Source organism: Sinocyclocheilus rhinocerous, unplaced genomic scaffold (assembly GCF_001515625.1).
Source record: "Sinocyclocheilus rhinocerous isolate Xijiao unplaced genomic scaffold, SAMN03320098_v1.1 scaffold1143, whole genome shotgun sequence".
Taxonomy (NCBI): domain Eukaryota; kingdom Metazoa; phylum Chordata; class Actinopteri; order Cypriniformes; family Cyprinidae; genus Sinocyclocheilus; species Sinocyclocheilus rhinocerous.
Window position 1 is genome coordinate 230,887 of NW_015638978.1, and position 16,723 is coordinate 247,609.

General features: G+C 38.6%; 2 protein-coding genes and 1 pseudogene across 6 annotated transcripts in view; 1 reads left to right on the forward strand and 2 right to left on the reverse strand.

The window, feature by feature from the left end:
* Positions 1-2,951: 2,951 nt before the first annotated feature.
* LOC107750735 (GDP-D-glucose phosphorylase 1-like) lies at positions 2,952-4,066 on the reverse strand. Its single transcript, XM_016566250.1, has one exon. It carries the CDS (start codon positions 4,042-4,044, stop codon positions 2,953-2,955), a length of 1,092 nt encoding a protein of 363 aa, XP_016421736.1. The 5' UTR covers positions 4,045-4,066; the 3' UTR covers position 2,952.
* Positions 4,067-5,182: 1,116 nt separating this feature from the next.
* Positions 5,183-12,287, reverse strand: LOC107750728 (protein unc-45 homolog A-like; annotated as a pseudogene).
* Positions 12,288-15,292: 3,005 nt separating this feature from the next.
* The window catches only part of LOC107750719 (alpha-mannosidase 2x-like), a 27,885-nt gene continuing 26,454 nt past the window's right edge, over positions 15,293-16,723 (forward strand). For all 5 annotated transcript variants that reach the window (XM_016566231.1, XM_016566232.1, XM_016566234.1 and 2 more), the window contains exon 1: positions 15,293-16,094. The gene's annotated coding sequence lies outside the window, so the exon portion shown is untranslated. The remainder of the gene's footprint in view (positions 16,095-16,723) is intronic.

Below are 16,723 nucleotides of genomic sequence, written 5' to 3' on the forward strand. Positions count from 1 at the left end.
CTCTGCGCTGCGCAAAACTCCGCATTTGAACAGTCAGTAGCAAATACTTAAACTAATAACAAAACATACTTACAGTCGCTGATTCAGAAGCGCCAGATTATCATAGCAAAGTCGGAATTGATCCCTTTTTTTTTAGTTTTTTTTTTAGAAATAGCCTTTATGGTCGGCCGACATGTTGCGCCTTTGTGCTTCGGGCGTCCCGAGTTCGAGTCCCGGCTCGTGGACCTTTCCCGATCCCACCCCCCTCTCTCTCTCACCCACTTCACGTCCTGTCCACCTACTGTCCCATCTAAATAAAAAAGTAAAACAAATAATGTTCTTTTTAGCAACGTCATATGACCCCTTTAATTGACAACCTCGCGGTCCTGGGGCCCTCCCCTTAAGGCGGGGGCCCCAGGCGACCGCCTGTACCGCCTGTTGGACGGGCCGGCACTGCAAATAGGCCTATCTCCTCATACACAACATGTAAGCCTATGACAATTTTGTTTTTATGGGATTTTTCTTGTAATTGTAGCTGGGTCTGGGCCAGGAGGATAAATCTGGGCTGATTTATTTGATTTTCAATTTTTGCTAATTTGTGGAGCATTTTTAAACTTTCACCAGTTTCGTCATTGGCACGTAATGCACTCATTTGCACAATGTGCATGTATGGTACAGTTATGCTTATTAACCTTTCTCTTTCTCCAGGCATTGACTCGTTACTCATTGATCTTACAGATGCATGCATGAGGCCATTAATTTTCACTGTTTCCCCTTGTAATTAATTGTGAAGACTGAGAGCTCTGCAGTGGTTATGTGAAGGTGTAATTCCTGAGGCTCAGAGTATTTTTAGATAAGGGACACATGCTTAAACGCACAATTTCCCATCTCCATTGAGTATATGACATTGCCCCCGAATGGCACACTTGATGTGCACTTGTGGGCTTACCATGGTTGTCAAATGTTCCGTTTGTTCATTATGTCACCAAATATGGACGTGTAGGAGGATGGCAAAGGCTTCATGGGTGTCTGTGACAGAGGTTAAAGCTCATATCTGCTGGTCTGTAAGAACTGCTGCAGCCCAACCTGCCTAGAGACTGACATATATGTCCCCCATTAGATCCAGACCGTTTATTTTGAAGCTTTTGCTGGAGGGTTTAAACCTCCACCAGTTTTGAGTACAGTATCTGGTACGTGGTGTACTTACATGTGCAATGTAAATGTTATCAGTCACGCTCTGGTAACGTTCTTCTGTCTGCAGGCGTCACTCAGTGGACGTTCGGGTTACCCACTGGCTGAAGGATTGTTGCTACTGATTTATTTGGAAGAGTATGAGTATGAAGTTCAGTAAAGTTAAAAGGCAAATGTATCATCTAGACGCCCTCAAGAGTGTCTGTGGGGTTAGATGGCAGATAAAAGGATTCATACACATGATACACAGCAGGGTTCTTGTTGTGGTGTGAAACAGATGACACAGGTCTCCTCAGACCGGTTTAGTGTTAGTTACAGCAACCATCACCTGGAATTAATAGGTATTGGAGGCCACAGAGAGCGTTTAAACGACGCCAGGATGGTTTTAAGTTGTCTGGCCTGGATGCTCTCAGGCGTGTGGTTTTGATTTTGATTTTTGATTTAGCTGTAAACAGGACAGTCAGGGTACAAAGGCACACTCAGAAAACCACAGGCGTACATTTCAGTCAGAGGTATAGCAGAATCTGCCTTGTTTATCACGATCTGATCAAGAACTGGTTCAGGCTAACAGTGTCCACTTACCGAAATGCTGCAGTTATACACAGTTCAGACGTCAGGCTGTTTGTTTGGGCTGGAACATTGTGTAATGGAACCGTGATATAATCAGAAATCATGTTTAAAGCCCTGAAACACAGCAAATGGATTAATTTAGATGCGATTTTATAATTCAGTCAATTAAGTATTGAATAACTGAGTTTCAACTGTATGAAACCATTTAATTCATGAAACATTAATGTAGCCTACTAAACAAATGTTTGTAATTGCGTATTTTATTCCCAAAATCAAATGATCACTTTTCCCAATGTGGTATTTTAACCGCGTTTCACCCCCACAGGCCACTAGAGGGAGCTATAGAGAAGGATTTCAAGTATTGAGTCTATGCAAGCATACAACTTCTGTGATAAAATACAGCATCCAACACAGTTTACTGCCGGAGATACTATATCCCACAATGCAATGCACTTGACCTGACTTTCCTACGGTGGCCGTGAAGTGCAAAGCAAATCACAATTCTGAAAACAAAATAACAAATTACAAACGCAAATGCAAGTCTAAAAAACAAAATAACAATTCAGAAAGCACAACAACAATTCAGAAAACATTATAACAAGTCAGAAAACACAATGACAAATTCGAAAACAAAATAACAAGTCAGAAAACACAAAGACAAATCCGAAAACAAATTAACAAATCAGAAAACACAACGACAAATCCGAAAACAAAATAACAAGTCATCAGAATTGTGATTTGCTTTGCACTTCACGGCCACCGTACTTTCCTTTTTCAGTGTGATGCATTCTTTTTGACTCATTATTTGATCTAACTGTCGAATGTTAAGACATTCAACAAGGCAAAATATATATTTTTATTGCCAAAAAACAGGATGTCTGTCATTAAAGTAAACATGCAAAGTGACAAGGTCATGTAACAGCACACAATTTTCTGTATTGTTGTCATATTTTTTAAAACAACAGTAGATATAATATAATTGTATTTTTTAAATAAAATGCTATTTTTTCACCACATAACATATGTAAAATATTTTGCACAACATATATATTAAATAAAAAAATTCATACAATTTTTACACCACATATTAAATACAATTATGTATTTTTAACTATATATATTTACATATATATATATATATATATAATGAAATTTACTTCATTTGTAACCTCAAGAGAAATAAATTAAAAAATATATACTTTAAAGTGCCATCTATAAACATTTCATGACATGCTTTTGCAATCCACTGAACTCTTCTTGGGGCAGCAGATATTTCCGGATGATGTCTTGGACTCTGTCCTCAGTGACTGTCTCATAGTCTTCTCTGTTTTTGAAGGGAAGGTGTCCGGCGAGCTCACACAGGGCAACGTCGAAGGCAGACTCTTCTTTGGCCCCAAAACAGGACAGCCGGGGCCATACGATAACCCTCACCCCGTTTCGGGAAGAAGACGGGTCACGCTCCCTCTGTGGAGGGCAACCTCGGGTGATGAAGATGTTGTGTGCAATGTTCCTATCAACCATAGTATCAGTGAGACTGCAAACTGCACTGACTGTCAAATCCAGGTTTGAACCCTGGGTGTAGAACAGAAAGCCTACTGGGAAGTCCAGAAGGCGATACAAGTTTTTTTTAGGCAGGATCGGTTCTGCTGGGGAGGTTTCAATCCTCAGTTGGTGGTTTAGGTAGTAGCCATGAAGATGGAGATGGTTGACTGAAGCAAAACCACCCAGGCTGTTGAAACCAACTCTGAATCCCGAATCAGCGCTCAGCAGAACCGTTTCTATCCCCGTCTGGACCGCCAAAGGTGTCAGTATCTGAGGGTGACACCTGTCCGGTTCTGGTACGAGCAAACAGTGACCGAATTCTAACGGACTTACGTTTATTATGACTTTGCACTTCCTTTTTGAACCATTTCGATGGCACCTGGCTTCACACGAGCTTTCGCTTTCTTTCAGTAATTCAAACAGCAGCTCTTTTGGGTTGATCTTGTTGAAATTGAACTGCTTCGGGTCAAAGTTCTGCCGGACGCTCAGGATCTCCTGAGGTTTTCGTCTCTCGATGCCCCTCATGATGTTCAGCTGAGCGATGTAGCTACACGGACCAGGGAGGATGCGCGTCTCCAGATCGTCCAGATGGTACCGGAACAGTCCGGCGTTCCTCTTCTCAGTCCATCGGGACCGCAGCGCGATGTCAAATCTCGACCTGGTCTGCTGGCCAGAACAAACATCATTTATAAAGTCCTTGTTAGTGTAGGTGAAAACGGTTGAATCAACCATTGTTACATTATATACACACTGTTTTCCCATTCAAATAACGCCAACGTGTACGTGAATGATACTGCAGCTCATGCCTGCATTGAACGTGTCTGATTGGTCACGGAGGGTCATGTGATGTGCGATTGGATTCTATGGAAAGTGAGAGCGCTCGTGCCGTTTGTTTCAACGAGATTTGTAGTTCTATTTTTGTTTCGCTTTATCCGTTTTAATTTGTAATATACACTGCCCTTCGAATGTTTAGGTCAGTTTTTTTTAATTATCTTTATTAAGCAAGCACGCATTAAAGTAATCAAGAGTGACAATAAAGACCTTTATAATGTTACAACAATTATATTCTATTCTATTTCAAATAAAAACGAACTCTGTTCATTAAAGAATCCCGAAAACACAGTTATCACAAAAATATTAAACAGAACTGTTTTCATCAACATTAATAATAATAAGTTTAAATTGATATTTCTTGAGCAGAAAATCAGCATATTAGAATTATTTTTGACGGCGTGAGACTGGAGTAATGATGCAGAAAATTCAGCAAATTCATTTTAAAATATATTCAAACAGTAATACTTTAAATTGCAAAAATATATCAGAATTTTCCTGTGTTTGCTGTATTTATCAAATGAATTCTGCCTTAGTAAATATGACTTACAAAAAAACATAAAAAAATGTTAAGAACCTCAATCTTTTGAACTGTAGTGTATGCAGATAATCATTGTTAAATATGAACATATTTGCATATTACATCAAAAGTTAACACTGTAAATGTCAGGTTTTTCATTTTTTAATAAGCAGTTATAAGTGAAAATGTTTTTTCTTTATTCAACAAAATATTTCATAAAATGTTTTATGTAAATCGTTTTTGCCCTTATAAGGAGGGGAAAAAAAGAAAAAATATTTTTAGAAACCCCTCTCAATTATCAGCAATATCACAAAATTTAAAAATTAAGGATTTCACCTATTATGAAAAATGAAATAGTAGGTGTAATATATGAACAAAACTTCACTAGAAAAACATTTGAAACATGCACACCAATTCTCATGTAAGAGGCAAAGGCAATAAAAAAAAAATATATATAATTTTTTTTTAATGCTTGGTAGTTGCAAAAAAACAAAAAAAAAACAAGAATAAAAACAAGACCACCAAACTTGAAACAAAACTAGTGTTTATATAAAATCAGAATACATAATTTCACATTCAACAATTAAGACCTGAATATACATGGTGAGGTGATAACAAAGAAATGTGCCAAGGCATAAATAACATCAGATCAATACTTTCAATGTGTGCTCATCACACATCTAAGGGGAATGAATAATCGTATATCTTGGAATGTGCATGTAAAATAAAATGAGTGCACATAATGGAATGGAAGTGGATAAATATTTGGTCTCTGTAGACAGTATGAAATGTGTGCTACGTTTTTATTCATAGCGGACATAAGGCTCAAAACCCCCGCGGCCCCCCCGCCTCACTCTCCATCAGTTTCTCAGCTAGACTTTTGTTGGCCTGCATGAGGTTCATTACGATAACCACGCCACGATGCCGCAGGTCCTGATTTTCGCTGAGCAGCAGAGCCTGGAAGATCTCCAGCCACTGGCTTGTCTACAGAAAAGTAAGCAGACTGAGATAAAGAATGTGAGAATTTCTTAATCTTGTAAGACTCAAATGGGTACTCACTGTGCCAGGAATACATGTACACAGCTCGGGCATCTCTCCGGTCAGCACGGCCAGCGTGCCTGACGCGGCCTTCCTCAGTCGCTCATCATCTTCACCACTGTAGAGCACCAGCAACTTGAGACGGTCACTGTCCGTAGCCAGGTAAGACTTCTGCACCTGATGCATCAAAGAAAACCACTAAAGCATTCTTTTTCAGAAAGGATTTAGAGCAAAATCAGGTCTAAAACGGCATACTGTCATGTGACGAACCTCAGTGTTTAAGGCAAGATTGCACATACACTCCGTGGCAGCAGCACGGACCATGTCGTGATCCTCAAACATGTAGCCCTCTATTTTAGGTACGGCTTTCTCCTTAATGATCTTCTGCCTGTGGGATTGAAATGTGGTTTTGATGGTTGGGTTGTTCTGTGGCATAATGTAATAGTTCACCTAAAATGAAACTTTGCTGAAAATTCACTCACTCTCTGGTCTTCCAAGATATAGATGAGTTTGTTTCTTCATCAGAACTGATTTGGAGAAATGTAGCATTACATCACTTGCTCATCAATGGATCCTCTGCAGTGAATGGGTGCCGTCAGAATGAGAGTCCAAACAGCTGATAAAAACATCACAATAATCCACACCACTCCAGTCCATCAACTAACATCTTGTGAAGCGAAAAGCGGTGTGCTTGTAATAAACAAATCCATCATTATGGCAGTTTCCATTTAAATTCAGTGGAGAAAGCAATATTATGGATAGAGGACTCATATTTTAGCCAGAAGCAACGGTTTTAAGTTAAACATGTCTTGATGGATTTGTTTCTTACAAACATGCAGCTTTTCACTTCACAAGACATTAACTGATGGACTGGAGTGGTGTGGATTATTGTGATGTTTTTATCAGCTGTTTGGACTCTCATTCTGACGGCACCCATTCACTGCAGAGAATCCATAGGTGAGCAAGTGATGCAATGATAAAACAAACTCATCTACATCTTGGATGGCCTGGGGTTTAGTACATTTTTAGCCAATTTTCATTTTTGGGTGAAGTATTGCGTGAAATTCATGATTAAATATGTTTTAGTTGGTGCTAGCTAACCTGAGTTTCTCACTGATTCCAGCCAGGTTGGTGTGAGGGCCATCAGAGCCTCAAAGTTCTGCAGCATCGTGCAGTCAAGCGCCAAAAGACTGACCAAGGGTCTCACCACCTCATAGACCTACACAATCACACAAATCATGACATTAGACATTTAATTCCTGATTGCAATCAGTGAGAAGGGTGAAATAAGGTGCTGCCATACCCTCTCACCTGGAAATGCAATCTCAGGGTTGGATGTGATGGTGATCTTGGCCAGAGCTTGCGCTGCTTTGATTTTACCCTTATCTGTGCTCTCAGAAACTAGTGGTAGCAAGGCCTGCATCAAGCAAGTAAGAAAACTGTCACATGCTATCGTTGAAAAGTTTGGTGTCATTAAGGTTTCTGATTTTTTGAAAGAAACAGCAAGGATGCATTAAAATGATCAAAACTGACACTTAAGACATTTAGCAGACGCTTTTATCCAATGCGACTAACAAACGATGACAATAGAAGCAATCAAACTAACAAAAGAGCAACAATATATAAATGCTGTGACAAGTCCCAGTTAGTATGAAGACTGAAAATTTACTGAAAATAAATTACATTTATGTATTAAAATGGAAAAGTTATTTTAAATTGTAATAATATTTCACAATATTAGTTTTTACTGTATTTTGATCAAATAAATGCAGTCTTGGTGAGCGTAAGAGACTTCTTTCAAAACCATTAAATAATCTTACCGACCACAAACGTTTGAATGGTAGTGTATATTAACATAATGGTGTACTCAACAGACGAGATGACAGAATATACTTACTTTTCCTCCTCCTTGTGCCACAACTAACCCTCTGTCCTCCTGTCTCTCCACAAGAGCCAAAATCACCCTGTCAGGAAGAGGAAAAGAGATGCTTATTTAATCTGATAAAGGGGCCATTTCCTTGGATGGAGAATAACCATTCTGCACACTGAAATCCATTTTCAAACAATCTCCCCTGATGGAACAAATTGATCCAAGGCTTAATCGGAATTTGAGACAGTAGTGGTGCCAGCAGTGGGAAAGGGCCAAAACTGGAGTGCAAATAAATTACTTTTACAGTGGCAGCCTTTGAATTTGGCCAGAATTTTTCAAATTGAGTGTGCTTCATAGTGGACAGAATATTTCTAGACATGATCAAACTGAAAGCAGACCTGGCGATACACTCTCTGCAGGCCTCTGTGAGGGCAGGACTCTCTTGTTTCACCATACAAACCAACGCTGACACCACCCCGGCCTCCAAGAGCTTCACCACCCTCTTCTCTACAAACGATTGGGCATCCTACATGAAAACATGATGAGACATTACTGTAGTCAGTGTAGTATAAACATTTGGCCATTTATTCACCCTCGTGTTGTTTCAAAATCCCTGTGATTTTCTTTTTTCTATAACAAAAGGATAGAAAAGAGCAATTAATTATTTAATATTTGGTCTGTTTGCACTCTAAACTAAAGTATGGCTTCAGAAGACATGGAATATTGCAAATAGGTCGTATGGACTACATTTCTTGTGATTTTTGGAGCTTGATGGCCCCTGTTCACTCTATGCTTTCATTAGATGGAAAAGAGCAGCGTGAACACTCTACTAAACATCATCTTTTGTGTTTTTCAGAAAATAAAAAGTGATATGGGTTTTAAATGATTACATAAACAGCATGTTAATTTTCTGTGAACATGTTCATCAGATTTGTGATAATTACCTTTGGATGCTCCTCAGGTACGTGCTGTTTAGCATATTTAGCTAGTTGCACCATCTGAGGGTCTGGCTTCTCAACGTCATAGCTGTTGGTGCAGTTAACCAGTGTCGACCAACAGCATATAACACTGTTTTGTCTTCAGACTGCAAAGAAAATGAGAACATGAGGGAGATGCATAGATGCCAGTGATTAGCATGTGGGAAAGGTGGGAACAGTGGGAAAGGCAATACCTTAGCCAGCTCAAACATGGCCTGAAGGGCTTTCTTATCCTCCACCAGGTCCTCTTTCACATCGGCGTCCAGTGTGAGGTAGGCCAGACCCTCGATAGCCCATCGCTGGGATGTTGGGGGAAGAGCTTCGTTGCAGAGCCACCTGGGAAAGAGAGACAGCTGAAGGCCACCTGCACGAACACCTTTGCAATTATAGATCGTTCTGCTTCTCTAAAGGAGTCTGTTTTACATATGCACAACCATTCAAAAATTGCTTTTGCTGCAGCTGCAAAAAAATTAAAAGGGTAAAATGAAGACAGCTGCATAGGTTTAAATGCTACTGGTACTGCATATGAATAACAGCTGAACATGAGCAGATTCTTAGTCTTTGATTAATTAAAACTCCCCAAATATGATGATCCCCTTCTGAGAGACCTCCGTCTTAAAATATGTTGTGATACGATACGATATATTTTGATGTGTAAATAATGTGTGTAGTTTCATTATTTCTTTAAACATATGAATATCTGAAGTTAATATGTTAACTTTGAGATCTCCTAAAAAAACTTTTTTTCCTCAGCCCCCTGACATCAGTATGAAAACCCTTGTCTTAAAGGGCAGGAGCGTCTAAACTAGATTCTTTACACTGCTGAGGGAAAATGAGTGGTTGCCCTCGCAAAACTGATCACTACAACGCTATTAGCAAAGCTCAAATCTTATTTCCTGCACTGCTTGGCGAGTTTGAGAGTTGAACCTTCTGCAAACTGCTTCATGCTGAAATCTGTGCCTCCAGCGGAGCCAAGTTTGCACAACCCCTACAAAACACATGGGAAACATACAGAATTCAGGAAAACAAAAGATACATCTCTCGAAATGTAGATGTCTTTGAGTCTGAACACTCACCACCAGAGCTCGCACACGTATACGGTCATTTTCGCTCTTCTTGTACAGGTCTTTCAGCAGAGCCACGCCATTGGCTGTGATGAAGGACGCTGTGATGAAGGACGCTCTCTTGTATAGGCTTTGCCGGCGGCGTGAATGAGTGCCTCAACTGCCACCTGCTGGTGAGTGATGTTTTCAGACGCACAAAGGGAAATGACAGCATCCACGATACCGCTCAGCTCCAGGGTGCGGTTTCCCACATCACTGGGACCCTGCAGCAGAACAGAGACCGTCTGTATTGCTCGTAGTGTATTCTCCATATCTGAGCTGCCAAAGTGATGCCTGTAGAAAAAATCAAAATGTAACTGTTTTTCTACCATGCAATAACTATGGAAGGTAATTGTGACTTTCTCCTCACAATTTTGAGATTGTCTCTCACAATTCTGCCTGTGTATAACTTACTGGACATATTCCTCACAGAGCTTGTTGAAGTTTTCCCTCTCTTTATCGCTCTTCAGGTCATCATAAAGCTTATTAAGTAGAACGGAGCAGCTCATAGGAGTGTCGTCTGTGAGCGGCGGCCCACCCTCAACCTCGGGTACAGTTCCTGCTACTTCTAGAATCTTCTTCAGCCCTAAAGAAAAGTAAAAAACTAAATATCAAATGACCTGTTCAGGTGTCAAAGGATTTTTAACATCAGTGATGTCTACACATGTCTACTAAATCTCAAATGAGAGCAGATCAAAGCCGGTCAAACGTACCCTGGTCGATGACCCACAGGGTGAGAGAGTTGTCTGGGTTTTTCAAGGATTTTCGCGGCACCTGTTTGACTAGCAGGTTGATGGCGCTGTCACGTCCGGCGCCAGACACGCTGGATGCAGGAAGCATGCCAATTAGATGATGCAACATGGAACGCAACTCACGGGAGGGTTCTGCAATACATACAAAGCATTTTCAAAATTGATGCAGCTTCAATTATATTTCATATTTATGACTCAAGAAGACACCAATATCAATGGATGTTTCGCCTTGTGTTATTACATTTACATTTAGTCATTTAGCAGACGCTTTTATCCAAAGCTAATTACAAATGAGGACAATAGAAGCAATCGAAACCAACAAAAGGGCAATAATATGTTATTAATATGTAATATGTCATTAAAGCAATTTCCTACAATTATACTTGTAGTTTTATGTTTTATATTATGTTTTAAAAACACTTTGAAGTTTGCAGACTGGAGGAAATATGAAAAAAAAAGAAAAAGAGAAAAATATTACAGGGCATTCTGGAATACTGGATTCTAATTGGTTAATCGTGGAATTCTGCAGTGCATTTTTCAGTTTTGCTTTCCCAAGAATACCGATTGCATAGCTGTGCAAGTTTCTCACATCATTATTTTACATATCGCCGTTTCTTCTCATATAATACAATAAAAACAAAAATCTCAAAATCAATATTTCATCACTATTTCACTGATATTTAGATGATTCATATATTTATAGTTTTATTTATTCATGCATTCAGTCATTTTCATAAAATAAACCTCTTCAAGGTGACACAAAATCTGTCTGATTCGTTTCGGGGTCCTGATCCACCAAATGGGGTTTATTTAGCGATTTTCCATTTTCATTTTAATATTAGTTGAAATTTTAGTAATATTGTTGTGTGTTTTTGTCATTTTTAGTAGTTTAAAAAAAAAAAAAATATATATATATATATATGTCTATGTAGTTTCTATTCATTTTTATTTAGTACATCAAGTTAAGTTAAGCCTTGGCAACTAGCTGAAATAAAAAGGTTTTTAAACAACTCGTTCACAATGGCTATGGTCTACAAACAAAACAATAAGCATAAATTGAGAAGCTTCATATATGATACCTTTGGGTTAAAATAATAAGCTTGACTGTGAAGGGAAGTTACTCACCCTTGACTGGTGTCCGGTGCACAGGCCAACCAGAGTTCTGAGAGCAGAAAGGATCAGTTCCTCCAGCTGGGAATCAAGAAGATTCTGGAGGAGTTTGACTCCATCATTCCTGAAGATCTGCTCAGCGCCTGCGTCCTCCCGTGAAAGCACCACCAGGTTCTGAGCAGCCTGACACACAGAGAACATCTCAAAGACTGTACGTTAACAGTTATAATAAGTTTAAAGGTGGCCTTCCCCACCTTCTGTCTGTCTGAAATCAGAGCTGAACTGTCCAGAAGGAGTTTGAACATCTGTTGAACTCGTGAGACTGTGGAGGAGAGCTGTGCTGCCTATATATAAACACAAAAATGACTTCATTTTCAGATCCTAAATAGTAATAGTGATGCTCTCCTTTGCAGGCACCATTCATAGCCCACCTTCTGCTGGATCTGTGCTCCTAGCTGTCTAAGCAGGTCCTGGAAAGCTTTATTCGGGCCTTGACGTCACCTTGATCTACGTCCAAAGCTTGAGAACGGGAAACATGACTCGGTTAGAGTGATGAACATGATGTTGGTGATGAAGGTGAAACACCAGATGTCATTTTTACCTTTGGTGGCATCTGCCTCAGCTTTGGTAAAGTCTTCCAAGTTTAAGATAGCATGCTGCTCGGTTGCGGTACAGAACTGCACTCTCGGATTGACAGTCGCTGATCTTTAGAGCTTTGGTTTAGCAGCTGAGAGCTTGTTGCACATCACCTGCTTTAAAATGGTTGTTTCCTTCCTCCCTCAGCGTAGAGGAGTCCTGGGACATCTACATGTCGATAAAAACACATTACATGTGGAGATAGAATAGAACTGAAACTATATAGAATAGATATTTTATTGCAACATGACTGGGGCTACTGAATTTGCAGGTACAGTTGTGCAACTGTATTGCAATGTGAAAATGCATTTAAAAATAAAGTCCGTCCACAAAAAGTGTTGAAACTGAATTATGTGAAATGTGTTTGCAAAATACATACATACAAACATATTGCATTATGTGTAGCATCATATACAGGCATCATAACATCTGTGTATAGAGCTGTAACAGTAACTATGGTGAAGTTGCATGGCAACCATACATACAACTCACCTTTCACACCGTTTTTCAGATAAAAAAAAACTTTCGGGGTTTAAATACAATCTAAACTGTTTTTGCTTGTTTTAAAAACGCCGTAAATTATTCCCAGTGCTCTCAAAATGTGCAGTTTTTCTGTTCACTCTGTTCTCGACTCTTCGCTTCCTGCTTTCGATGCGCGATGATGACGCCGCCGAATTCTACTGGTCGAGCGTCTAGTTACGTTATTAATATTCATGAGCCCAGCCTTGACTGCTCGACTAAACTCCGCCTAATTTGCGCGTCTTTACCAAATATGTCCAGCAACATCTAACATAGGAATCCATTCATTTGAATTCCGTTGTAGTGACAGCGGCAATAAAATAAAACAGAAATATCTGCCCTTCCCTCTGCTGAAAGAAGGTTTTCCATTTCTACATATCTTGTTCTAGATTTCTAGATATTAATTTTATGTACCTGTTTATACAGAATTGACTTTCAAAAATTAAAAGCACACTGAGAAGTATTTACTAAAGGTGTGACAACTAGCCCCGGTCTGGATTAACAATACATTTCTGGATTGTATATTTGCACCGTTTAACATGTACTAACCCCCACAGTAATCTAACCAATTAGAAGCCAGTGCGCCTCAGCCCGCAGAAAACTTCACTTCCCACAATGCTCTGCTCCGTTCTCAAGCTCTCGCATAGGATCACAGACGTCTTTCAGGAGGAAATAACGGGTAAATATTTCATGTCCCGTGACTGCTTTCTCGTTTAAAAGCCATGCCACTAACAGGTCAGCCGTTTCAAAAAACGCTAGAAGTGCAGTATAATGATTTTAAACGCAAGAGAGGTGTTTTCTGTAGCTTGATCGCGCGCTTGTATTGAAGAATAGACCAGAGCCAAGGTATTTACATGCTGCACTCGCATAGTACCCGATCTAACCTGCGGATCTAGCTGATAAACTCTTATATATGTCTGATCTTGAGCCGGAATGTCAGTTAGAGGGGCATAGATCGGATCTAACGCGTTAAACGAGTAACTTGCCTCCATGTGTGCAGATATAGGCTTGCAGTGGACATCAGTGGGTTTGTTTGTCTATGGCAACAAGCGGGTTTAATGATGAACTATGTGCTTAAAGGCTCTGATATCAGTGCTGATAACCTTCCCACACAAGAAGAGGCCATTATTTCAGGCATATATCTGGAAAGTAGGTAAACAGTTCTACTGCAGTCGTGGTGTTAGATCGGATCTAATGCGTTAAACGAGTAACTTGCCTCCATGTGTGCAGATATAGGCTTGCAGTGGACATCAGCGGGTTTGTTTGTCTATGGCAACAAGCGGGTTTAATGATGAACTATGTGCTTAAAGGCTCTGATATCAGTGCTGATAACCTTCCCACACAAGAAGAGGCCATTATTTCAGGCATATATCTGGAAAGTAGGTAAACAGTTCTACTGCAGTCGTGGTGAGGTCTTTAAGACTTTCAGGGCGAGATCAGGCTGCTGTAGTTTAACATACTGAACACTTTCCTTGCTTGTAGCTGTTTTTGCAATATATCTGTATATTTAAACATCTTTTTATTTTTCAAACAGTCATTGATTGTTGTGATTCTTTCAGTCTCCGATGCAATATACTTTATTTTAAATGTAATTATTTTTGTTTAAATATTAATGTATTTTTTTTATGGGCAAAAGTGGATATCATAAATCTACAGTCTTTTGCCTGTTGCTTAAATCCAGTTTCACAATTTGTGTTTGACCAATGTGAGATTTTCAATGGCTGATGCCAATACCGATAGTGTGGGATGACCAATTTAAAGGCAAATAAGCTGTACAACTGAGATGATTACTGAGATTTAGCAAATCTAATGAATATTCATTCAAAATATAGAAACATTAGAGCTGTCAAATAGATTAATCGTGATTTGTTTACATAATATATGTGTGTGTACTGTGTATATTTAAGTGTATATATAAATACACACACACATGTAATATATATTTATGTATAATATAAATCATATATAATTATGAATATATATACACATTCTACAAAACTTTTTTTGGGTGAACTATCCCTTTAATGTTAATAAAACAACAAAACACAAAGAGTAAAATTACTCACTGCTCTTGACTGAAGAACTTTAATACAGTTGTTTTAATAAGAATCAATGTATAATTTATACAGTGAAGTATATATAGTGCTTTATTTTTATATTTGTTCATTCAGTTTCTTGAATGCTAAATACACCTACTGTACCTGAAAAACAAAGCACTTTGTTTTATTTGTATATTAAGTGTATTTGTAATGTGTATCTTTGTTCTTGTTTTTTAATAACAAATATAAAATGATGACAAAGATTTTTATCTTCACCCACTTTGGCCTAAATATCTGCCATTCTTTTTAATATTTTGTTACCTTGTAAGGCTTGGTTTAAAATAGGGAAATTAGTTTGGCTGTACTGCTCAGACAACTAGCAAAATAGTAAAACCAACATGACAAAGTATCAAGATAAAATCGTGAATCGTGACGTGATATTTTTGCTATATCGCCCACCCCGTTTATATTAATAATAATTGATTTATTAATTGGCTGCCATTGTCTTGATTAATGCTTTAGTAGATGCATGTGTTTGTTGTGTTCCACGTGTAGTATGAGGGAAAACCATTCAACTGCACCGGTTCACTGAGATTGTTTGTTTTCACAGGTGGCTTGGCTCTCCGTTTCTGAGGCTTCAAAATAGGAAACATGGAAGAAAGACCTTCAAACCAGCCCTATTCATTAGTTTTCTAAAACTGGGTTTACTATCTTCCATCAAGAGCTGTTCCATTAAGATTCCCTTTTGTAGCCTTCTCAGTTTTATGTAGCCGTTCCTGGAACCTCTCCATTTTGGACGTGTGATTGGTTGAGCTGTTTACCAGTGCTGGAGGAAAGGCCTAATCCCAAATCCTTCTGGAGAGCGCTAAGACACTGCCTGACTGGAAGATGACGGGATTAACTTCATATTAGATTCGGGAGACAAGGGAAAAAGAACACCTGCTTGTTTTTACAGGCAAATCCAGGCCAACCCGCTTTTTGGATCTTGTATGCGAGACGCCACCTTCCATTGTCAAAGTTGGCAGAATTTGTGCACTTCCCAGAATTGCCTCCTGCTGTAGGACTCGATAATCCAGAATCATTCAGAATCAAGGTCAGTCAGTCTTGACTGCAGAAAAGGGATATTTCTCGCGTTCGGCCCCCAAATATTAAGACTAGAGACTTTGTTGGATACGTTATGACATTAAAAGCGTAGCGCACAAGCAGATCTGCATCATCAGTGTCTGAGAAGACCCATCAGCCAAGCTGGGAAGAAAAAAAAGGTTTAAGAAAGAGGGGGCGTACTGACTGAGCCAGGTTGTTCTTATTCTGCTCTGGTCATTTCTCTGCTCAGTGGAAACCTGCATTCGTTGCGATGGCTCCTCAGCCGACTCAGACTGGAGTGACCACTGCCCTGTGAAGGACTACACTCAACTCTGTAAGTGAGAAAACACACACTTTGTTTTAAAGACAGTTGGGTGGTGTTGATGTGCTGGTTGCGACATCATGACTCATGATATAGCAAAGACTTTGCACATTTTCAAGTCAAAAATGACAAAACGGTACAATTAGAAATGTCCAAGCATTGTTTAAACAGTGTTATTTTAGTATTATGTACTAGCAATAGTATTTATTAATATTTTAAATGAGCTTTTATTTTTAAACTTTCAGTTTTCAGTTTAAATTTAGTTTTAGTCATTTCATTATGAGCTTTTGTGATTTTGATTAGTTTTGTTTTTTAATTTGATCTTTTATTTCATTTTAGTTTAAGTTACTTTAGTACTTAAAATTTAAACTTTATTTTATTTCAGTTAGCGGCCAGGCCAAGTTTATGTTCTTCATCTAATATTTATATTTTATTTCAGCTTTATTGCAATTAATGAAAATTATGTTTAATAATTGTAGTTTTCAGTTAATAACAACAATTAATAACAACATTGTTTAAACAAAATAAAAAATTGTATATAATAAATAAAGATTTTATTATGTTTATATTGTACTATAAATTATGATTTCTTTAAAAATGCTGTAATATTGTTTTATATACATATATATATATATATATAT